Raw genomic sequence first — 25,716 nt, forward strand, 5'->3', positions numbered from 1 at the left:
AACAGCAGAAAAGCGAGCATTCACAAAGGAAAGGGACATTTATTCATATAATTTGTATATGTGGTAAAGGTTGCATTAATCCAGCAAATATGTTTGGGTAACAACTTGTTTAATATAATGTTACTTACAAGTTAAATAAATATCTTATGCTTTCTTTGTTTAGAGGAACTGTTAAATTTTCCTTTGTTTAGAGGGAATGTTAACAAGGATGCTAATTAGGCAATACAGAAGGATTAGTTTTTCTGGTGGTAACCTTGTGGACAAGGATGATGGAGGGAGTATTGGTTAATCTTCGATATACCCATATCTAGTTAGGGCGATTGTGAAATGATATCGAGATGTAAATCCTAAGATAAACTTGTCTTATGAGGACAATCCTATATTTAGGAGGTCATGACTCAAATTGTGGCACCGGAACCAGATTTGAACACCAAAGGGTAGACAAGGGATGACGACTCTATTGATTAGTATCAAAATATCATATTTGACAGAAAAAGAATAAGAACACCAGCAAGATAGACGAGTTCAATTTAAATATTTGAGATGCCTTTCGAGAGTAAAAAAAAAAAAAAATCATAATCACAACAGTTTCTGACTGAAACAAGAATCAGAATTGTTACAGAGGAATAACAAAATCAGGTTGGTAAGAATGTTGTACTCCACTGACAAATCTAAGATGGTTATACATCAGAAGAATTGTTTAAGACACTTCATTAAGGCCTCAGTGTGCTCAGGCTTTCCAACAGATACACGAACATAACCTTTCATTTCCTTGTTATTGTAGTGACGGATCATAACACCCATCTTAGCAAGGTCCTCCTGTTTAATATACGAGACAAAACACATTTGTTCAGGCTATCAGATAAATTGTCTAAGTTATAGGCATCAATGGTTAGAACTTAGAAGGTCGTTTACAAAGAATTGAATTAAAATACAACTATTATTCTGTGTATGTTTTTGCAACTCCAGGCTTTTTAGATTTTAATTAATGTGTAACTTTGTTAATGGAATTAAGGTTAATAAATATATCAGCTAACTAGATATAGATTACTAGATACAGATTGTGGCCTATTATTGAATAGAAATGTGGGCTATTATTTGAAATGGATGGAGTAACTACTATCACAAAGCAAGATAAGGTGATTGGTGACTAGTAAGCTACAAACACATTTTACATCTGTATCCAAAAATAAAGAAAAAGGGCAATGTGATGGTACCTTGAGCTTCTTGGCATCCATTCCAGAGGTAACTTCACAAAGAATAAAGTTGGAGTGGCTTGGAAAGGGTCTAAGAAACGGAACTTCCTCCAAAAGCTTATAAAGCCTCTCACGTTCTTGGACCAAAGCCTCTTTGACATTCTGACAGAAGGCTAAATATTAGAAAAAATGACTGGAACAAAACGAGATCTACTAATAAAATAGAGATAAAGTCGAGGAAAACAGTAGAAAGAGCAACAGAATTTACTTCTAGATAAGTAGGATTTTCCAATGCAGCGCAAGCAGCTATTTCAGCAGCTACAGATACATTATAGGGCTGTTTTGCTCTCCAAAGATATTCAATAATACTAGAAGGGAATGCTCCATATCCCACTCTAAGGCCAGCTAACCCTGTTGATGAATCAAATAACTTATAAGACACTATAGGTTCACTTTACAAGTAGAAATAGAGACTAATGAAATTGGGATTAAGGATTTTTTGTCTCCAACAACTTCTGCATGAATAACAACAACAATAAAGCCTTAGTCCCATAATGATTTGGGTTGGCTAACATAAATCGTCATAAGGAACCGTCCGTAAAAAATGAAACATTGCAAGAAAATTGATTAAATAAAAACATTAAAAGTGAGAATCAAAAAAGGGTGTACAAATAAAACTTGAGTGTTTTAGAAGAGTGAACTTCTGCAAGAATTAAGTAAAAGAAAAAGTTAACCATTAACATACCAGCCCTTTTGCTGAAGGTCCGAAGAACAATCAAATTCTCATATTGTTTCACCCATTTCATACGAGATTCAAGTCCTGCAAACTCAACATATGCTTCATCCAATATGACCAGTACAGGGAGATTGAGGATCTTCAACAGATCTTCGTCATTGATTATACTGCATGAAATGCATATAAAAAGCATATTGTCAGTAAATTGCACTTGAAGTTACGTTATGAAGGTAAAAGTTAGACATTTAAAGCAGAAAGAGCATTCATATAATAGCACACAAAACATGTACAAACAAGAACGATAGACTACTTATCAGCAAAGATTTGGAACTCGTTACACATCAAGCTCACTCCACAAACTAAAAAAATATACAATGAACTCTCTTTTCAATATGACAAAGCACATCAGTTCACCAAGTTATCTCTTTAGCATATAGCTGAAAGTAATTATCTCCTACATGTCTTAATAGATTGAGAATGTAATATGTTATCCAGAAATGTACTAAATATAATATACTATCCCATCCAGCGCAGCTATTCAATGTTGATCGAGAACCAGTTATCAACAACAATTCTAAATCCATACTAGATGGAAACACTAGACATAAATTAGACCAAAAAAATTACCAAAAACATGCCATAGTTTTACCAATTAACAGCACATATTTCTTGCTTTCTATTTTCTAATACTTTAAGTTTAGTCGTTTAGAATTTTGGTAGGTCCACTTCCACCCACGCAAAATATTAGTGTCCTGTCACCCTAAAGCTAATCTAAAAGCATTCTCCCCGAAATACACTTATCAAACAGAATTATAATACGAACCTAAAAGTTTGTACCTGTACAATATAGAATTGTAAAAGTCCAAAAGTACTCATTTTTATTTTTTTTAAAAAAAGAATTATTTTTTTGACAAATGTGCCATATTAACACACAAAATCACTGTTTCCACTAAGAACTGTACTGTATGGAATATATTAACAAAATAATTTTATATCCTACTTGTCACTTACCTCCCATCTGGATTGTTTGGGGAAGTAAGAAATATGCATTTTGGTTTCTCAAGTTCAACAGTACGCGCAATCTCTTCAACATTTAAGCTAAAATCAGCGTGCCTTGGAACTGTAAAGGAAAAGTAAAACTCAGAAGCCTACCAACAGATATTGAATTACAGGAACCCCCCTCCCCCCCTTCTCTCTTTTTCTCCCTGACAAAATCAGTAGAAAGAAAAAGATAAGCCTAAGAACACAAATGCTGGAGCTAAAAAAAGAATTCTATATTGGAATTTATAGTTGATGTTAATATCAGAAAGCTATAAGTTCAGCATCATGGAGCAAGATCATTCCACCTACCCTTTAGGACAACAGCTCCATTCACATTTGCATCAAATTCATACATTGTAAATGTCGGTGGACAGTCAACAATTTTGTCACCGGGTTCTAGCACACAACTGAGCTACATGATCATTCAGAACAAATGATAAGATACACTGAAACTATAGCAACAGAAGCAGGGGACAGAGTTATGATCTCTAACCGCATGATCAGGTCAATGAGCTCATCGGCACCACATCCTACAAGAATGTATTCAGATTCAAGGCCCGAGTCTTCTGCAAGGGCAGCACGTAACCTTCGACTTTCTGGATCAGGATATATGTACGGAAATTTCATGTTCCCCAGAGCTTCAGACACCTAGAGAACAATCTAACTTGTAAAGGGAATGAACTTTTGCTATAAACAGAAAAATAAATTTAAAGACCCCAGTGCAGACAACCAGCAAAAGTAAAACTCATTTTTGCATAACTTGCCTCCGGAGGTGGACCGTATGGGTTCTCATTTGCATCCAATTTAATGATATCCTCAGGCTTCCTACCGAGCCGTGTTGATAAAACCTATCACCAATGCACTCAAGTGACTACATAATTAAACTAATTACAATTGTAGCTACATTGTTAATAACAGATTATACACTTCCAACCTCATCAGAAAAAAAACTCAATACCAATCAAATTAAAATAAATTTCAACATATATACATAAAATCAAACACAATAAGCTCTAATTCTATAATCATCTAACTAATCAATTGAACATCACATATTCACATATCATCAAAATCAAGAAACTATCAAAAACAGAATAATAAGTGAAATTTTTTACCTCAAAAGGTAAAATGGGTTGGTAAGCAGATAATTTCCTGAGATGGGGTCTGATAAAAGAATCCCCAGTAACCTTTGGTTGGCCATTTTCACTCACTTCTTTAACAGGTAATGTAGATGCCATTGAAATTACCCTTCTCTGAAAATTCACCTCAAATCCACAACTGGGTTGACCAAAACTTCTTGACTTAATCAAGCAGGCAGAAGAAGTAGTGCAAAAATCAATCACACCCATTAAATCAAACCTGCATATGATTTCTAAATTAGCTTTCTTTTTCCAGAAATTTGTTTGATTAATGATTTGATACAGGTAATTAAAACCCACATGAAATAAAGATGGATTATTTCAATTTAATATGATGAATAACTAATTAATGGAGTCGTGGAGAGAGAAGAGAGTATGTACCTGGAGTGAAGTGGTAAGAAGCGAAGGAAGGTAGACGAAATGAAACCCTAAACCCTCAAAATTGAATTCCAATAATATGACGGAGTAGTTGTTGTAGAATTGTTCAGACATCAACACTTGGAAAGGCCTGATCTTTGTGAATTGGTGACAAGAAAATATCGCAAGTCGTTAAAAGATTCGATTTTTTTTTTCTTTTCTTTTCTTTTCTTTGGAGGAAAATATGCAATTATTAATTGTCAATAATAAATTGCTAGATCAATAGATCATGCATTATGTCAACACTAAGCAAATGGCAACAAAATTAGTCACTAGAAGATTAGGTGAGTTTTCCACCAACTCCATTAAATAAGCTTGATTTTGTGTTATGAGAAATGCCGTTAGAAAATGATTAGTACTATTAACCAAGTCTTTCAATAAATTCGAGATCAAGGTTTCAATCTATAATAGAATCTATATAATGTAATCTAATTTTAAAAAGTGGGGAATAATTTTTTTTGTAGCATGATGATACGTTGATTTATACTGTATACTCCATTAGTACCATAATCACTTGCCTCTTAAGATCAAAGGAAAGGCCAATTCCAAAAAGTGGGGAGTAAGAAGTAGAATTGGCCAACAAAGAATTCCAAAAACAGGAAAAGAATCCTATTGAGTTTATTAAAGAGGCCCAATCAAAATTCAGGATTAAAGATGATGTTCATGTATAACATGATCCAACTTCACTTATGGGCTAAAAGTCCATAGTTTACAATGGCTAGTTGGCTATAAATGTGGTCAATTTTATGCCTGACTTCGAGCAAATATAGAAATGAAAATTTTGTTAATTACCATTTACCAGCTATATAGGACAATAGGCTGGTCTACAATTGGTTACAGATCCAGAGTCGAGACTACTTGGTTTGGATCATATCAGATAATAGTTTATATAAAATACTCCGTAAATTCGTTCATGCGAAATGAATATGTAATTTATTTATTTTTTGGCTTGCATCATTTTAATTCTGATTGCATTTAGATTTATATAAATGACTTGTTTTTTCTCTCAAGTCTCAACTACTGGATAATGTAGTGCTAATATTAGTATAAACCAAATCTTAGATGGTTCAAGGCACTAAGTTGCTAGGATTTCCAGACCCTATAGGAAGAAATGGAAGTACCTTGATGCTTAATTTTGTCAGGTCAAAAATTACACTCTAAAATCCAAATTTGAAGGCTATAATATTATTAATACATGAAATCAAACAAATTTTGGGTAGATGTTTCAAAACTTGGTGTTGAAAACTCATGAAATCATAGGGAACACACATCCTAGGGTCATATTATGCTGTTTGAACGCATATATGACCACAATCGGTCATTTAAAGAGTCGTGATGGCCTCAGTTACTTAAGTGAGGTTTGTAGGAAAATGACTAGATTTACTATTTAACGAAAAACAGGTAAGTTTGAACCACTCAAATGGCTCCCAAGGTGTTTGAGGGGTCCGTGGGAAACATCTTGACTTATTTCCTTTTCGGTTCTAAAAATTCCAAAATCATTAAAATCGAAGGTTGTAATGCATGCTTTTGAATTAGTTTTAGAGGTTTCAGGACCTAGTGTCAAAAAATCTCAAGACTATAGGGGATGTATTTCGGGGTCATATAATATTGTTTAGAACCATATACAATTAATAGTTGGTCACATAAAGCCCCATGGTGACTTCGCTTTAATTAAGTCAGGTGTGTACATAAATAGCTAAATCAACGGTTTAAAGGCAAAGTATATAGTTCCAACCACCCAATTAGCCTCTAGGGGTGTTGTAGCGTTCATGGGAAGAACCTTGACCACAATTCTTTATGGGTCCGGAAAAGTCTAAAATTTACCTAAATTAAAGGCTATAATTCATGCTCTTTGACCAATTTAGAAATTTCGAGATTTGGTGTCGAAAATTTTAGAGATTGTAGGGTATGCATATCAAAGTCATATAAGTATGGTTGGAATCATCTATGACCACTAGTCAAGTAGTCAGTCATATGAAGTCCAACGGTAGCCTATATTAAATAAAATGGGCGTAAGTTATAAACTAGTAGTTTAAGGAAAAGTGAACCATTTAAATTACACAAATGGACTCCTAAGGCGTCTCCAAAACCCACACTTTTCCTTTTCCAGCTCAAAAAAAATTGAAAATTGTTTAAGACTATAGACTATAATCCAATTTTATGGGCTAGTTTTGGGATAACAATTTTGTAGAGCATTTACCATTTAGAAAGGTTTTAAAAAAAGTAGAAAGTAACAGTCCAAAACCTCCAAAATTTCTCAAAAAGCGTGGATATTAGCCTTTAATTTTGGATTTTTTTTTTACTTTTTTTCACCCGGAAATAAAAATTGTCGAAATGTTTACCATGGTCCGTAATACCCTTCGTGAGTCCAATTGTCTAGGTGGAATCATCCAATTTGCCTTTAAACGACTAATTTACCGATTTACAACTTGCACCGATTTCATAAACTCAAGCCTACCACGAATATTTATGACAACATATAATGATCATATATGGTTCCAAACAGCATTATATGACCCGAAGATGTATCCCCTAAAATCTCAATGCCTTTCGACCCCGGGCCCTGAAACATTCGAAATTTCTCAAAAAGCATGGATATTAGCCTTTAATTTTGGAATTTTTTGACTTTTTTTCGCCCGAATATAAAAATTGCCGAAATATTTACCATGGTCCCTAATACCTTCCGGGAGTCCAATTGGGTGGGTGGAACCATCCAATTTGCCTTTAAACGACAAATTTACCGCTTTACAACTTGCACGGATTTCATTGACACAAGCCTACCACGAACATTTATGGCAACAAATAATGATCATATGTGATTCCAAACGGCGTTATATGACCTCAAGATGTATCCCCTAGGATTTCAAGACTTTTCGACACCGGGCTCTGAAACCTCCAAAATTTCTCAAAAAGTGTGGATATTAGCCTTTAATTTTGGAATTTTTTGACTTTTTTCGCCCGGAAAAAAAAATTGTCGAAATGTTTAACATGGTCCATAATTTTCTCCAGGAGTCCAATTGGATTGGTGGAACCATCTAATTCGCCTTTAAACGGACAATTTACCGGTTTACAAATTGCACGGATTTTGATTAATTCAAGCCTACCACGAACATTTATGACAACAAACAATGATCATATATAGGGGTGGCAATATCATCCAAACCCGATGGATAACCATCCACCCGATCCAAATATATGGATGAAAACCCGAACTTAAGCGGATGACGGATGGATGATGGATGGGTTGGGTGACGGATCGGGTCGGATACGGATGATGATACATCCAACCCATCACCCGATCCATCACCCGACCCATCCATCCACCCGTTAAATTTATATATAAAAAAATAAAAATAAATATTTTTTTTTAATAAATTAATGTCTATTGTAGTGTTAGGAATTGACATTTGTTTTTAATTTAGTACATAGGAACGAGTATTAGAAGGATGTATAAAAGTTTTAATTAATTGATCATTTTTTTTTCAAATCTCAATTTTAATTATTAAAGTGCAAAGTTGTATTTATATATATATTTCACCCGAATTATCACCCGATCCACCCGATTCATCCATGGATGACGGATGGATCAGATGTGGATGAAGGAAAATTAGGTGATGGATGGGTCGGTGATGGATGGATTTTTGGCGGATGGAGGCGGATGAAGCATCACCCGACCCACCTCCGATCCATTGCCATCCCTAATCATATATGGTTCCAAATGGCATTATATGACCCCGAGATGTATCCCCTAGAATTTCAAAACTTTTCGACACTCGGCCTCAAATCCTCCAAAATTTCTCATAAAAACGTGGATATTAGCCTTTAATTTTGGATTTTTTGGACTTTTTTCGCCCGGAAATAAAAATTGCCTAAATGTTTACCCTGGTCCCTAATATCCTCCGGAAGTCCAATTGGGTTGGTGGAACCATTTAATCCGCCTTTAAACGGGCAGTTTACCGGTTTACAACTTGCACAGATTTCATTAATTCAAGCTATCACGAACATTTATGACAACAAATAATGATAATATATGATTCCAAACGGCATTATATCACCCCGATATGTATCCCCTAGAATTTCAAGACTTTTTGACACCGGGCCCCGAAACCTCCAAAATTTCTCAAAAAGCGTGGATATTAGCCTTCAATTTTGGAATTTTTTTACTTTTTTTCCCCCGAAAATAAAAATTGCTGAAATGTTTAACATGGTCCTTAACATCCTCCGTGAGTACAATTGGGTTGGTGGAACCATCCAATTTGCCTTTAAACGGGAAATTTACCGGTTTACAAGTTGCACGGATTTCATTAATTCAAGCCTACCACGAATATTTTTGACAATAAATAATGATCATATATGGTTCCAAACGGCATTATATAAGCCCGAGATGTATCTCATGGAATTTCAAGATTTTTCGACACCAGACCACAAAGCTTCCAAAATTTCTCAAAAAGCGTGGAGATTAGCCTTTAATTTTGGAATTTTTAGACTTTTTTTCGCTCGGAAATAAAAATTATCGAAATGTTTACCATGGTCCCTAATACCCTTTAGAAGATCAGTAGGGTGGGTGGAACCATCCTATTTGCCTTTAAACGACCAATTTAACGGTTTACAACTTGCACCAATTTAATTGACTTAAGCCTAATACGAACATTTATGACAACATATAATGATCATATATGGTTTCAAACGACATTATATGACCCTGAGATTTGTCCCCTAAATCTAAAGGCTTTTCGACACTAGGCCCCAAAATCTTTAAAATTTCAACAAAAACGTGGATATTAGCCTTAAATTTTGGAATTTTTTTACTTTTCTTCGCTTGGAAATAAAAATTGCTGAAATGTTAACCATGGTCGCTTATACCCGCCGGGAGTCCAATTGCGTGGGTGAAACCATCAAATTTGCCTTTAAACGACCAATTTACCGGTGTACAACTTGCACCAATTTTATTAACTCAAGCCTATCACGAACATTTATAACAACATATAATGATCATATACTGTTCCAAACGGCATTATATGACCCCAAAATATATCCCCTACAATTTCAAGACTTTTCGACACCGGACCCCGAAACCTTCAATATTTCTTAAAAAGTGTGGATATTAGCCTTCAATTCTAAAATTTTTTGACTTTTTTTTTTTGCCCAGAAATTAAAATTACCGAAATATTTACCATGATCCCGAATACCCTTTGGGAGTCCAATTAATTGGGTGGAACCGTCCAATTAATTGGGTGGAACCATCCAATTTGCCTTTAAACGACTAATTTACCGGTTTATAACTTGCACCAATTTCATTAAATCAAATCTACCACGAACATTTAAGTTAACAAATAATGAACATATATGATTCCAAACGGCATTATATGACCCCGAGATGTATCTACTAGAATTACAAGACTTTTCACCATTGGGCCCTGAAACCTCCCTCCAAATTTTCTCAAAAAGCGTGGATATAAGCCTTCAATTTTGGAATTTTTTTACTTTTTTCGCCCGGAAATAAAAATTGCTGAAATTTTTACCATGGTCCCTAACATCCTCCGGGAGTCCAATTGGGTTGGTGGAACCATCCAATTTGCCTTTAAACGGGCAATTTATCGGTTTACAACTTGCACGGATTTCATCAATTGAAGCCTACCACGAACATTTTTGAAAACAAAAAATGATCATATATGGTTCCAAGCGACATTATACGACCCCGAGATGTATCCCATAGAATTTCAAGATTTTTCGACACCGGAACCAGAAACCTCCAAAATTTCTCAAAAATCGTGGATATTAAACCTTCAATTTTGGAATTTTTCGACTTTTTTTGGCCCTGAAATAAAAATTGCCGAAATGTTTACCATGTTCCCTAATACCCTCCAGGATTCCAATTGGGTTGGTGGAACCATCTAATTCGCCTTTAAACATGCAATTTACCGGTTTACAACTTGCACGGATTTCATAAATTCTAGCCTACCACGAACATTTATGACAACAAATAATGATCATATATGGTTCCAAACGACATTATATGACCCCGAGATGTATCCTCTAGAATTTCAAGACTTTTCGACACTCGGCCCCAAATCCTCCAAAATTTCTTAAAAAGCGTCGATATTAGCCTTCAATTTTGGAATTTTTTGACTTTTTTTCGCCCGGAAATAAAAATTGCCGAAATGTTTACCATGGTCCCTAATATCCTCCGGAAGTCCAATCGGGTTAGTGGAACCATTTAATTCACCTTTAAACGGGCAATTTACTGGTTTACAACTTGCACAAATTTCATTAATTCAAGTCTACCACGAACATTTATGACAATAAATAATGATTATATATGGTTCTGAACGACATTATATGACCTCGAGATGTATCCCCTCAAATTTAAATTCTTTTCGACACTCGGCCACAAATCCTCCAAAATTTCTCAAAAAGTGTGGAAATTAGCATTCAATTTTGGAATTTTTCGACTTTTTTTCGCCCTGAAATAAAACTTGCCTAAATGTTTACCATGGTCCCTAATACCCTCCAGGAGTCCAATTGGGTAGGTTAAACCATCTAATTTGCCTTTAAACGGGAAATTTACCGGTTTACAACTTGCACGGATTTCATTAATTCAAGCCTACCACGGACATTTATGACAACAAATAATGATCATATATGGTTCCAAACGGCATTATATGACCCTGAGATGTATCCCATATAATTTCAAGATTTTTCGACACCGGAACCAAAAACCTCCAAAATTTCTCAAAAATCGTGGATATTAAACCTTCAATTTTGGAATTTTTTGACTTTTTTTGGCCCTGAAATAAAAATTGCCGAAATGTTTACCATGTTCCCTAATACCCCTCCAGGAGTCCAATTGGGTTGGTGGAACCATCTAATTCGCCTTTAAACAGGAAATTTACCGGTTTACAACTTTGCACGGATTTCATTAATTCAAGCCTATCACGAACATTTATGAAAACATATAAAATAATCATATATACAGTTACAAACGACATTATATGACCCCGAGATGTATCCACTAGAATTTCATGACTTTTTGACACTCGGCCCCAAATCCTCCAAAATTTCTCAAAAAAAAGTGGAAATTAGCCTTCAATTTTGAAAATTTTGACTTTTTTTTCGCCCCAAAAGAAAAATTGTCGAATTGTTTACAATGATCCCTAATACTGTCCGAGAGTCCCATTGGGTGGGTGGAACCATCCATTTTTCCTTTAAACGACAAATTTATCGGTTTACAACTTGCACCAATTTCATTAACTCAAGTCTACCACGAACATTTATGACAACAAATAATGATCATATATGATTCCAAACGGTATTATATGACCCCGAGATGTATCCCCTAGAATTTCAAGACTTTTCGACACCGGGTCCCGAAGCCTTCAAAATTTCTAAAAAAGCGTGGATATTAACCTTCAATTTTGGATTTTTTTTACTTTTTTTCGCCCGGAAATAAAAATTGCTGAAATTTTTACCATGGTCCCTAACATCCCCCGGGAGTCCAATTGGGTTGGTGGAACATTCCAATTTGCCTTTAAACGAGCAATTTACCGGTTTACAACTTGCACGAATTTCATTAATTCAAGCCTACCACGAACATTTTTGACAGCAAATAATGATCATATATGGTTCGAAACAGTATTATATGACCCCGAGATGTATCCCATAGAATTTTAAGATTTTTCGACACCAGAACCCGAAACCTCCAAAATTTTTCAAAAAGCGTGGATATTAAACCTTCAAATTTGGAATTTTTCGACTTTTTTTCACCCTGAAATAAAAATTGCCGAAATGTTTACCATGGTCCCTAATACCCTCCAGGAGTCCAATTGGGTAGGTGGAACCATCTAATTTGCCTTTAAACGGACAATTTACCGGTTTACAACTTGCACGGATTTTATTAATTCAAGCCTACCATGAACATTTATGACAACAAATAATGATCATTTATGGTTCCAAACGGCATTATATGACCCCGAGATGTATCCTCTTTAATTTTAAGACTTTTCGACATCGGCCCCAAATCCTCCAAAATTTCTCAAAAAGCGTAGATATTAGCCTTCAATTTCGGAATTTTTCGACTTTTTTCGCCCGAAAATAAAAATTGCCGAAATGTTTACCATTGTCCCTAATACTCTCCAGGAGTCCAATTGGGTTGGTGGAACCATCTAATTCGCCTTTAAACGGGCAATTTACCGGTTTACAACTTGCACGGATTTCATTAATTCAAGCCTACCACGAATATTTATGACAACATATAAAATAATCATATATATATAGTTACAAACGGCATACCATCTAATTCGCCTTTAAACGGGCAATTTACCGGTTTACAACTTGCACGGATTTCATTAATTCAAGCCTACCACGAATATTTATGACAACATATAAAATAATCATATATATAGTTACAAACGGCATTATATGACCCCGAGATGTATCCCCTAGAATTTCATGACTTTTCGACACTCGGCCCCAAATCCTCCAAAATTTCTTAAAAAAACGTGGAAATTAGCCTTCAATTTTGAAAATTTTGACTTTTTTTTCGCCCAAAAAGAAAAATTGTCGAAATGTTTACAATGATCCCTAATACTGTCCGAGAGTCCCATTGGGTGGGTGGAACCATCCAATTTTCCTTTAAACGACAAATTTATCGGTTTACAACTTGCACCGATTTCATTAACTCAAGTCTACAACGAACATTTATGACAACAAATAATGATCATATATGATTCCAAACGGTATTATTTGACCCCGAGATGTATCCCCTAGAATTTCAAGACTTTTCGACACCAGGCCCCGAAGCCTTCAAAATTTCTCAAAAAGCGTGGATATTAGCCTTCAATTTTGGAATTTTTTTAATTTTTTTTCGCCTGGAAATAAAAATTGCCGAAATGTTTACTATGGTCCCTTATATTCTCCGGGAGTCCAATTGAGTTGGTGTAACCATCTATTTCGCCTTTAAACAAAATCTAATAAATTGATTAATTAATAAAGAATGGAAACCTCAATTCATATAATCTGTATAAAATATACGAAGTAGGAGAAAATTATAATGTTTATAAGAAAATAAAACGGTCCAACCTTCCTTTAATTTCTTCAATAGAATTTGCATAATTAGTCAATTTAAATATAAAATCTGTTAGGATACAAAATAATTAATTCACCATTTTCAAACTTTTATTTTTGTTGGAAAAAAAATGATGTCATTATTAGTTTTGGTGGGAAAATTTTTTATAAGAGATTGACATGTGTATAGTAATGACATAAGCGGTAATTACTTTAGTTATATTTATAGATAGATTATAGATTATAGTTCCCTAGTATATTGTCATATATATTAAAGTCAAAGGAAATAATTAGCTTGATAAAAATGATAATTATCTATTTATAGTAAGTTGAACCCGAATATGACCTGACTTGAAAATGACCCGACCTGATTGTAACCTGTAAATTATTGACTTGAACATAACCCGACTTGAAATCGAGAATGACCCGACTTGGAAATGACCCAACCTGATTATAACCCGCAAATTATTGACTCGAACCGAACCCGACTTGAACCCGAGAATGACCCGACTTGAAAATGACCCGACCTGAATATAATCCGCAAATTATTGATTTGAACCGAACCCGACTCAAACACGAGAATGACCCGACCTGATTCTAACCCGCAAATTATTGACTTGAACCGAACCCGACTCGAACCCGAGAATTACCTTAACCCGTTTTAACCCGAATTTAACCGAACCTATTGTTCACCCAACCCGAATGTAACCCGACATGTTATTAACCCGACCTAAACCCGACCCAAACCCGATAAGAAGTATGATCCGACGTGACCCGACTCAAGCATGACCCAACCCAAATCCGACCCGCATAGGTTATGAAATTAATCCGACCCGACCCGAGTTGACCCGACCCACTCTTACCCGACCCAAACCCAACTCGTTTACCCGAATTGACAGCTCTAAGTAATACATATGATATTTCCATATTCCAGTCTTAGAAGTTAGAAGCTATAGTGGTAGCGTTTAAGTTGTTTCAAAATTGAAGACTGTTTCCCTGTCCCTCCATCAATTGCGGTCATCACGCGGAAATGAACAAAAACACAATAGAAGATTGGTGGAGCCTTGAGAATAAATAAACAACTTCGTAATTTCGTATGTTTTTATTAAGTTGGGCCCATTAATCACTGCTTCACAATAGAAGTTTGAACAAAAGATTTTGCAAATGTCAAAAATAAATTAGAAAGATCATTGGAATCAACTTGTCTTAAATTCCTTTGTCACATTATCAAGGGGTTATTTGTTACAATTTTTTTTTTTTCCATGTTGGGTGTTTATAAAAACCCGATTTGCATTACTCAATTCGACAAATTATCGATCCATTTTGAAAATTTTGGGTAGTTTAATGAAAGTTCTTAAACCTACCAAATATTGTGGAGGGAAACCGGAAAAGAACAATATGTATGTGTACTTATTAGTGTGTTTTAAAAGATTTGATAGTTCGCCTTTAAATAGCTCTTATTTTTCTATCAAACTTTGAAATGAACTTAAATAACTTTTATTTTTCCTTGAACTTATTTAGACCCACATTTTTTGAAATAAGTAAAAATAAGAGCCTCTTCATATTTACTGAATTGAGCTGAACTGAAATGATTGGAGCTGAACTGAATTGATTGGAGCTGAACGGAACGAAACGGAACTGAACTGAACAGAGCTGAATGAATATTTTATGAGAGAGGAAAATTAGGAGTTGAACTGAACTGAAATGAACTAAACTGAAATTAAGTAAATGTGAACAGACCCTAAGCTAAAGCGTCTTAATGAGATTATAACAATACCCCTCTAATCATAAGTAATCAATGAAGCAATGAGATGTAAATTTCAACCATATTATAACATATTAACAGTTTAATAACACCCCTCCAATCACGAGTTTGACATAAATGAAGCAATAAGATGAACGTTAAAATGAAATCATAACAACATCCCTTCATCAATAATCATGAGTTTGACTATGATGTATATAAATTTAAAATTGAACCATTCTACTACTTGCTCTTACTTTATTGTGTAAATCAAATAACGTATGATTGTTTAAAGTATCCCCATACAATTTGCATGTTAGAATTCAATCATGATGAATTCATGAAATAATTCACACAATATAATTATAAAGAACAAATTAAATTAATTATTATTGCAAAATCCCGAAATTTATCTCCTTTAATTTAAAAAATATCCTATGTGCATTAGTATCTTACTTACATAATTACCAAATAATTAGTAATAATAACCCATAACAATATGTATGCTTATTATAACTCATAATCTAAGCTAAACTATAAATAACATTTAACAACATATAGTATATCTATCAGTATAAAATCGAATCAAACTAGCTAATTTAAACCAAACCAACTATATATTATTATACAATCAAGTATAGTTATATGTATGTATATATATAATAGTGAGATCAAATTGCAAGAAAATCTAATTACATGATGAATTAGTCAATAGGACCTCTTCTTTGTAGATTGTTGAAGAACAAAGAGCCTTTTAAGAACCTTAACTAAAAGCAACATACTTGGTTTCTTATTACTTTTAGTATTCTTCAAAGTACTTGTTCTTACTAACTTGAATGGTGTAGGAACACAACCAAATTGCACAACTTCATTACTTCCCTTAGGATAATTTCCATGAAACTCAATCATCCTTGGATCGCGCTTATTTTTGAATAATTCCTCATAATTCAAATCCTCCCAAAGCATGTCCATCTTCTCTTGATCTTGTTCATCATTAAAATCATTGCCACCCAATTTTGACCGTTTAGTCAAGCACTTTCCTTCTAAAAATGAGCAACTCTTCCTAGAATAAAAGTTGCCATTTTCTGTTATTTTCGCGTTCAACTTGAGCTCTTTTCTTGCTTCTTCATAGGAAGACCGTGTAGGAGAGGCTGCAGGAGAGAGCCTCCATAAAGGAGGAGAATCGATTGGACTATTGTTCGGATTCGTGGTAGGGAAGGTGAACTCATCTATTTCCATTCGATTTGGATGATGATCAAGTAGTTCTTGTAAATAAAAATGGTGGTTTTTTTTAAGGAAATGGGTTTGGTTTTGTTTTGATATATTAGAAGCACAAGTTTTAGTAGTTCAACTGCTATGAAAACTCAAATGATTTAGAATTCTTGGTGAATGTAATAGCTGTTTGTTCTAACACATATATAGTGTGGGGTCCCACAAGAAAGAGAACTCAACTCTAAAGTCCATGTTTTACCTTTTGCACAACAGCATTTACCAAATTAATTTTATTTTTTTTTATAAAAAAAAAAAAGAAAAAGAAAAAAAGAACAGAGAAATGAAATACTAGTAGTTTTAGTTTTCTGGGTTGGACTAATGTCAATGCTTTTTAGTTTTATAAAGTGAGAAATTTCTTGCCATTAGGTCTACTAGTCAACATTAATGCACCTAAAGTCAATAAGATTTTATATCTTCTTTTATCTTTGAAGTTTGTACTAAAATATTCTACACTAGTAGTAGTACAGACGTACACTCATTGAGTAATGATTACGGTTGTCGGTGTTTGATCATTTTATTTCATGTAATCCTTAGACCTTGTTTTTTTCAACTTAAATAGAATTATTTCATAAGTATGATATAAAAAAATTTAGCAAATAATAAGAAATTAGTTTCGTTATGTAATATTAAGTTCAGTAAAAAAAAAAAGATTAATTTTGTCGTTTTTTTAGAGTAAATAAATTTATGCATAATGGTATAACTGCACAATGACAATATCCAATACATGAAAGAAGTTCAGAACAGACAAGAATAGTGAGATGATTTTGCTTTGTAGAAGAAAAAATCAAATTCCATAAAATGAAGTTTGATATAAGTTATCAATTGATGTGATTATTTGTGGTAGATTTGTTTTTAAAAGCTATCAGAAATCTAGAATTTTCTGTGAAACAGCCATCTGTAGAACTTGGAGGCGTCCGTCATCATATCGAAAATATGTGGAGATATTCACACCCTTTATATTATGCACTCGAAACTCGAAAGCGACATAATAACCCAAAGCAAGGTTTATGTGAAATGATCGAAAGAGGAGTTACTAACCATCAATGTCATACCTGCATTATAGTCTATGTACAAGGAAGTTCACATGATTTCTCTTTCACCATTCTGCTTTGTCCAAAGTAAGAAGCTTCAGTTTGCGCGATTTATAACTGTGACATACTTGAAATGCATAGCACAGGGGCAGTTTGGAAATTTGAAAGGAGACATCATTGGGATCTTGGGAGTTATTATGTAGACCTAATGGGAAAAGTAGAAAATCACTAGTTTCTTGGTTGATGCACGATTTAGTGAGCTTATGATGGCGCTGAAGTACAAGATTAAGAAACACTAAACATGGAAATTGATCAACAAAAATGAATGTAATGATTAACTGCCTTTGCATCTTTATACACCCCTCGAAACAAACTCGAGTCTAAATTAAGTTGTATTGAACAATCTGAATTATCTACAAGGCATTCATCATCCTTTCATCAACCACTCAAAGCCCGAATGAGATTTCTTAAAATTGGTTGGAGGGCAAGAGCTCATAGACATGTGCATTGAAGCAAAGCAGTTAAGCAGCTTGATCTATTTTAATCCTGAGTTGTGTGCTGCTTGGCTGAACAGTCGATATTTTTAGTCAGAAAGAATGGGAGCTCAGTCACTTGAACTAAAATATGTGAGAGCCCCGACTCTAATGATAAACCATAGGGCACTTGCAGATTTTGAAGCCACATGCTTTGTTATGATGTATGAGTTAATTCTAGGTTCACCAGAGGGGCACCTTCAAGATCAAATTCCTCCATGTTCGAGTGCTTGGGAGTTCGTGAGAATGAAAATGATGGGCCTGAAGAAGGGGAGAAGATGAGAGAATACTAGATAAAACAGACAAAAAAAAAAAAACACAATGAAAACAAGTGAACAAGGACATACTGTCTGTCATGTCCTTCGTTTTATGCAGAAGAAAAGTTCCTGCCAGAATTGTTACAAATCCACACATCTCTGTGACAATTTGACTGCCATTTTGTCCAGCCCAATCCTGCATAAAAACCAAATCCAAGTTTAATCCGGGAATAAGAAAGATCCTTCAGACATTTAAAGTTCGTGTGCTTGCGAGAGAACAAAAAAGTGGTGAAATGGACTGAAACGCACTTAACCAAAATATATCATTGCACCCACCCGTGATTCCACCCCCCCCCCCCCCCCCCCAAAAAAAAAAAAAAAAAAAAAAAAAAAAAAAGTAGAAAATCTAAACAATAACACTATGTTTGGATAACAATTTACAAGGGGAAGGAGATAGGAGGAAGGGAAGGGGAAAGAGAGGGAGAGTGGAGCTTATTTTCCCTCCAAATCTCTCCAATTTTGAAGGGGTAGTGTATTAAAAAAAGAGTGAAAATGAATCCCTCCTCCCTCCCCTTCCTTCCCTCAATCCATTATTCAAACAAGGTGATTTGTCCCCCTCCCTTTCTCTTCCCTTCATTTCTCTTCATTTCCTCCAATCCAAACAATGTGTAAGTTAGAATCAAATCATATAGTTTTTCAAACCCTATTTTAATACTATGGCCCATCCACTTGAAGGAAGGGTGACAACTTAGCACCGATGAACAACTTCAATGCCAAATCCCCTCTCAGAAAGACCACAGGTCATTTAACACTATCCAGCTCCTATCTCTCCATCCACAACCACAATGCAAGCATCACAAAGGGATACACACAAAAGAAAAAGACTGGGGTCGTCGATGGGAACTGTGGCAAAATTAATTGTGTAGCTCTAAAAGAATTAGTTTGTTTGGATCTTACTACGAATAAATCTTGCTAATATCCAGGGGAATACAATATACCCTAGAGAACGTGTGCACTGCTAGTTACCACATTTTCCCAACTTCCCAAGAACATACATACAAATTAACCCATATAACAAGCACACAGGAATTCTTGATGCAAATGACACCTAAACCACTCAAGGAGATAGAACTTTTGGGAAAATGGCCCGCGTACAAGTACAGAGATTAGACACTTTTTTTTTTTCATTTATTTTATTTTATTTTATTGCGGCTACACTACGGGATCAAGTAACGTAATGTAACAATATGAAAAGGCTGCTTGTGCCATCTTTGCAAGCTGTTGCACTTCATTTTAATTTTTAAATTCTTAGCTTGCTAATTACTATTTATAAATACATCTATTGAAGGAGATCAATGCTAAATCACAACCATTTAATATGTTTCTTTCCCCTCCAAGCATAACTTTAGGATTCAGACCAAACAAGATATGTTACCTTAAACATAATAACACTAGCCACAATGGTAAAAGTCGTGAACATCACATAGTATATAGGTGACACAACAGCCGTGTTGAAAGTATCAAGTGCCTGCACATGGAAGACAAACTCATAATCATCTTCCAGTCCAGTCACAGAATAGATAAAAGGACATATTTAAATGATAACAATGTCATACTCTATACACAATCACAAAGACGCAAACTACAGGGCCATGAGCACCAAATCATAGATAAAAATGCGACATGGAGTGTCAATATAACATGGAGTGAGACATCAATTTTACAGTGTAAATACATTAGAGTAAAAAAAACCGGACCAAGAGGGATATCTTTTATGTTCAGCGACAGTACATAATCTTAACAGGGATAAAACCCAATCATTTCAAGATGTCCAAAAGGCTAAGAAACAAGATTTAACATGTAAATCTTGTCTAGCTAATGATAAGACCATAGACATTAACCCATACCCAACTGAACAAAGAATTCAAAGGATTTTCACAGATTCCCAAAGTTAATGTATAGTTATGTAGGCATTAAGCTCTGATAATCATTTCCAAATAAACTAGGATAACTAATATGGCAAATAGCATGGAGAGATCAAAGTACTAGTTCAACGAAATTCAAGGAGCACTGGTTTCGACATTGAGGAATCACATCAATGTAATGCAAATAAGATACTTGGGGAGGGGGACCGGAGGGGAACCTAAGAGAGGTAATCCACCACGAGGGCCTGCAAGTGATTCAACGTAAACCATGCAACTTACCAAAAGTTGCACAATCCTTTGTTGAAGACAATTAAAGGAGGTTAAAAGTATGCAGCCATCAATATCAACTACATATTAAAACAATGCATACCTAATTTCCTTGTCACATACTTTCTCATTCACAATACCAAGTGATGGATATGCAGGTATTATAGTCATTTTTTTTAAAAAAAATGGAAGAACATATCCAAAAAAAAAAAAACAAAAAAAAAAATAGAGGAAAAGTAGGAGCATGTCATGAGGAATTGAGGATGATGGACTGAAAAAAAATGCCAGTCACCATTGCAAGGTTTGCAACCCACTAATTTCTTTCCTTTATAACAAACCAGGCCACAAAAGACGTGTTGGAGTAACAATCAATCAAGGTCCAAAGATACTTCAAAAAGCTAAGATTCTTTTGCTTCTATCACCAATTATACATCCTTCACAATATAGCATAAAAAGGTTACCTTGTTTAAATAATTCATTTGCGTTATAATACAAGATACCACGACAAATGCAAATACCCATGTTTGGGGGTATACCAATTGATTCATTCCTGAGAATGTCAACTTCAGAGCAATTCCAAGTGCTTTAACACCCATGACCTGTTGTAAAAAAAGTAAATATTTGTCACAAATCATTGTAAAATGATAAAGTAAAAGCTATTACAAAAAAATATCACCATATAAACGTTGCTAAAAAATGAAATAGAAGAATGCAACCCACATACCGACAAAGACCCCACAAGTGAACAGATTCCAATGTAGACCATCACATGAGTCTGCCCATATTGTGGGACATAGTTAACCATGAGGAAAAAAACTACTAATAGCACCAGAACTGCATATGCAAGGAAGCCTGCAATAAGGAATGAGAGTAACATTTGAGTATGGCAGAATCTCTAGCCCAGCACACAAGAGCATATAAGTGTGTAACTAAGGTTTTCAGATATGTTTTGCTAGTTTATGTTCTATAACATTATCAGACTGATAGATAATCTAGATGGTTACAGAATAAAACCTGGCTCTGTGGCTAGATCCCATACTTCTGCAACAGACTCAATTTGGCGCTCTTGTGGTGCATGCAAAACAATCGTTATTGAGCCCACAACACACAGTATACAGCCAAGTATCCCGAATATGTGAAGCCTCTCTCTCAAAATAATATGTGCAAGGGTAGCACTAAAGCAATCACATAAGCAAACAATTCAATAAACAAAAATCAACATATACCTGAATATTGAGCCTGAAAAACAAATTGAAGCCAACTACTTACCTTATGATGATACTGACTGCACCAAGTGGAGTCACCAAAATAGCTGGTGCAAAAGCGTAGGCTGCAAAATTAGCAATTTCCCCAACAACCACTGCAGCAAAGTCATTTACATCAGATATCTTAAAAGCAAGGCCTTGATAACAATTACAAATGCAAGTCCTCAAATGAGCTGACCACAAGAAGTACAAAAAAGTAAATGTGTGAAATAAATAAAAATGACTTGGGTGAAGAAAAATAATCATACAAGAACATCTCATCTATGTGGAAAATGGCAAAAGCTAATCAGAACAACCCATCTTGGCAAAAAATGAAGGTATCACCCTTCTTGATCACTAAATATAGACATTCAATAAGTTAACAGGAGATTCTTGCAGAGAAATGTTCAAATAGGATATATGAAAGGTGGGAGCAGGAAAAATAAGAGGAAAGACACATCACAAGATTCATAACTATAGATAATAGTAATATAAATAATAGACATGATACAAAAGGGTAAAGAACTTACTAGTTAACATGCCAGTCCACCAAAGTGGCTCATATAAGTATGAGTAGCCTCCACTACCTTTAACAATAAAAAAGAAACAATATCATCAATAAATATTGCAAATATCAACTAACATGGACATAATGAAATATAGATTTAACATTGGGCCAGTTATTCTGATCCAGCAGTAGCATCTCACAATGATAACACACACACAAACGATGGTAACGTGTCTATCAGTCTATCATCAGAATAAAAGTAGAAATTTGATCAAGTTACATAATTCCCAAGAACAGCAGTGCATATCTTACCAACTCACCATTAACAAAAACCACTCCTCCGATGCAATAAGGCAATAAGCTATTCAAGCAAAAGGTTCATATTAGGTATAAATCTTAGGTTAGGGAATTAAGTTAAGTTTTTTAGGAAGTTCTGTCACTCTTTGGGCCCAGTTAAAAGTATTCCAATGTCTTACACTCTACACTGTGTGAAGCGTTATACTTCCACATTACCAGAAAAAGGTAGCACAACAAATAGAGCTTTGCACATTAAACAAATACACAGTAGCAAGTCCAACACCTAAAAGATAACCAAAGGGTTAAGAAAAATCACAGAGACTTTACCAGCTCCATTTTGAGCAAAAGGTTCAGATATGACTATATGAGTGTAGATATAAAATTCAACCAATCAGAGATTTATAAATTTCAGGACTAGTTTCAACTTTCAAGGACCTAGTTTTTCTAGAATCATATGTAAGTATGCATCATCTTGGTCAAATGGAAGAATTAAATTACTTCAATAACATCCATTTTCTGAAATGCACATCGGTGCCCTCCCCCCCTCCCCCCCCCCCCCCCCCCTTAAAAAAAAATAAAAAAATAAAATAATAATAATTATATCCTGTACAAGTATAAAAGAGTCCACAGGATCAATCCTTGAGAAGTAAAAGATTAAATCCATAAAAAGTACGAAGTAGCATTTAAAAAATCAGAAAAGTACAAGCATTTCAGCCATGGCTTTCATTCAGTATGTACTTTTCAGCCATGGACTTCATTCAGTAATTTTAGACTGGCATCATCCTCAATCAATTAAAGCCTTAATCCCATAAGTGGGGCCGGCTACATGAACCAAAAGTGATTATTCCGTATAATCATCAACAAAAATCTTGCTTGTCCATCCCTTACGATCCAATACCTCATCCTCATACAAATCCATATACTTCATTCCTTCCTAACTCCTTCCAAGCAAGTCATTTTCGGTCCCCCACTCCCTAGTCTAGCCCCTCTCATGGCCTCACTCTTCCAGATGTTAAAAATAATATTTGTAATAGGTGCATAAATAGAGGACAAGAACATCAGGAAAAACCACGCCATCCCATATAACACTCTTACACTCCTCCCTAGCAATAGATACTGAAAATTTGTTTCAAAACGATCAAATACTACCAGTCTACCACCCATTACTACCACCCAGTACTGAGGCCTTCTTTGGTGTTTTGAAGTTTAAATCTTTATGGAAACTAAAATTACATATGGAAGTCAGAACTCTGTAGAAATCGATAGCCTTCTCTTGCTAAGATCGAATTCCACTAAACTTATGATGTAATTGCAAAATGAAAAAATTAGCCTCGTTCATTCACACAAGTGTTACCTGTTTATGGGAACCATCATACTTGGCATGAAAAAGAGCACTGGAAGTTCCACTAATCTAGCCCTCCTAAGTAAAAAGCAACTTATCAGGACTCGTGTGGGAAGTAAGTTACATAAAAAGCTTTCTAGTGCACACAAATTGAAAGGCTACTGAAGCTCGATTTATTTCTGATGTTGAAATTCTCAAGCTAGCTTGTAGCCTAATACACTTGTACCCAACCAAACAAGGTGTAATAGACCTAATAGTGAAGTTTGCAAATAGACGGGTTGAACTAAGCACCAAAATCAATATAATGGACTCCATATGATTTCCATTGCAAAAAGAAATCTTTATTTCAGGTAATCCCCAAAGAATATCAGAGTTTCTAAAACAGTGATAACTCTTGTAAATTCACTAGACTACCATTAATAAACTTTTCACCTTAGATAAATCCCAACAAGCCATACTAATTGCAGTGCTACAAACCACATATATTTCAGAAATAAATGCACTCTTTTTACCTGATATGGCATTTTATTACATAATATAGCATTTATCACAGGAAAACAGGGTTTACCATTCTTCCAACATTATAATGCTCATTATCACTACAACAACCCCGATTCCACATCATCAAGGTCTAAGGAGGTTCAACTCACAACCTCACCCTAACCCATGAAACTCATCCTAACTTTAGCAGTTCTAAAACCCAGAAGAGCAAAGAAATACCCAGAAAGCTCAGAATCCGATAAAATCCAAAATGCCACAAATTATTCCTAAAAGCATAGGCAGTAAGATCAAAACCCTAATTCAAAATAGCATACCGTTGCAGAAAATGGGGGAAATATGAGCAAATTAAATGTATTAAATACAAATCAAAATTAGAACAGTATATACAATTAAAGTTGATGTATTAATTAATAATTACCAAATTGCAGAAATTAGGTTCAATACCTGCTCTAACGCCACTAGATCCAGCTTTCTTCAACCCTTTCTTCTTGACAATAAAACTAGCCCCAATAAAAAAACTGGATGATAAAGCCAAAACCAATCCTTTAATGTTATCAGAAGACATCCCATTATAAGTTCCAGAAGCTTCCCCTGATTCTTGCATTGCTCTAGTTCTTCAAAATCCTGATTTCGCTCTCCAAAATACACAAACTACAATTGATACAGTGTAACTAAATGGCTGATGAATTCAACAATTCAATCCAGCATTAAGCATAAAAAAACCCCAGTTTCAGAAAAACAGTATTGTATTCGAGTTTAATCTTCTTCAACCCCCAAAATGTTCTACTCTTTTATGAAGAAGCTAAACGACAATGTTTGAAATCGCAGAAAGTGGAAGATGAAAGAAATGGTGGGATCTTTGGGAAGGTTGAGAATTAGGGAAGTAGGGGATTTGATTAAAGGGGAATCTAAGTGAGAGGAACCGACATTGATTGCAGAATTACAGAAGAAGAAGAAAGAGAAAGACCTACAGAGAGACACAAAGAGACGATGTGTTAAAGGGGGTTTTCTCACTTTTTTCTTCTTTTCGATTTCCTTTAATTTTCTTTTCTTTTCTTTTTTTTCAGTCTGTCATTTGAGAAGAATGAGGATCACGGTGTTAAGCTGTAAACATAGGGGTAGGGGGCACATGTGTAAAAAACCGACCTGATTCGAAAAAAAAAAAACACTATTCCGTGGTAAATTTGTTTGGATGCAATAATT

The 25,716-nt window shown here is 34.8% G+C and overlaps 3 protein-coding genes across 3 annotated transcripts; all 3 read right to left on the reverse strand.

Annotated features, from left to right (window-relative positions):
• Window positions 1–524: 524 nt before the first annotated feature.
• Window positions 525–4,649, reverse strand: LOC145638690 (histidinol-phosphate aminotransferase, chloroplastic-like). The gene is made up of 10 exons (XM_081689677.1): window positions 4,494–4,649; window positions 4,089–4,332; window positions 3,738–3,821; window positions 3,467–3,621; window positions 3,283–3,380; window positions 2,944–3,052; window positions 1,942–2,099; window positions 1,465–1,607; window positions 1,218–1,358; window positions 525–819 (listed from the first exon to the last, which is right to left on the reverse strand). Exons 2-10 carry the CDS (start codon window positions 4,320–4,322, stop codon window positions 688–690), a joined length of 1,254 nt encoding a protein of 417 aa, XP_081545803.1. The 5' UTR covers window positions 4,323–4,332; window positions 4,494–4,649; the 3' UTR covers window positions 525–687.
• Window positions 4,650–16,044: 11,395 nt separating this feature from the next.
• On the reverse strand, window positions 16,045–16,575 carry LOC145640727 (uncharacterized). Its single transcript, XM_081691957.1, has one exon. The coding sequence runs from the start codon at window positions 16,573–16,575 to the stop codon at window positions 16,045–16,047; it is 531 nt and encodes a 176-aa protein (XP_081548083.1).
• Window positions 16,576–17,968: 1,393 nt separating this feature from the next.
• On the reverse strand, window positions 17,969–25,571 carry LOC145638691 (putative magnesium transporter NIPA4). The gene is made up of 9 exons (XM_081689678.1): window positions 24,958–25,571; window positions 22,396–22,452; window positions 21,891–21,981; window positions 21,636–21,796; window positions 21,346–21,473; window positions 21,083–21,220; window positions 19,865–19,957; window positions 18,520–18,625; window positions 17,969–18,433 (listed from the first exon to the last, which is right to left on the reverse strand). Exons 1-9 carry the CDS (start codon window positions 25,115–25,117, stop codon window positions 18,330–18,332), a joined length of 1,038 nt encoding a protein of 345 aa, XP_081545804.1. The 5' UTR covers window positions 25,118–25,571; the 3' UTR covers window positions 17,969–18,329.
• Window positions 25,572–25,716: the final 145 nt, after the last annotated feature.

This window comes from Chenopodium album, chromosome 7 (genome assembly GCF_948465745.1).
Source record: "Chenopodium album chromosome 7, dcCheAlbu1.1, whole genome shotgun sequence".
Taxonomy (NCBI): domain Eukaryota; kingdom Viridiplantae; phylum Streptophyta; class Magnoliopsida; order Caryophyllales; family Amaranthaceae; genus Chenopodium; species Chenopodium album.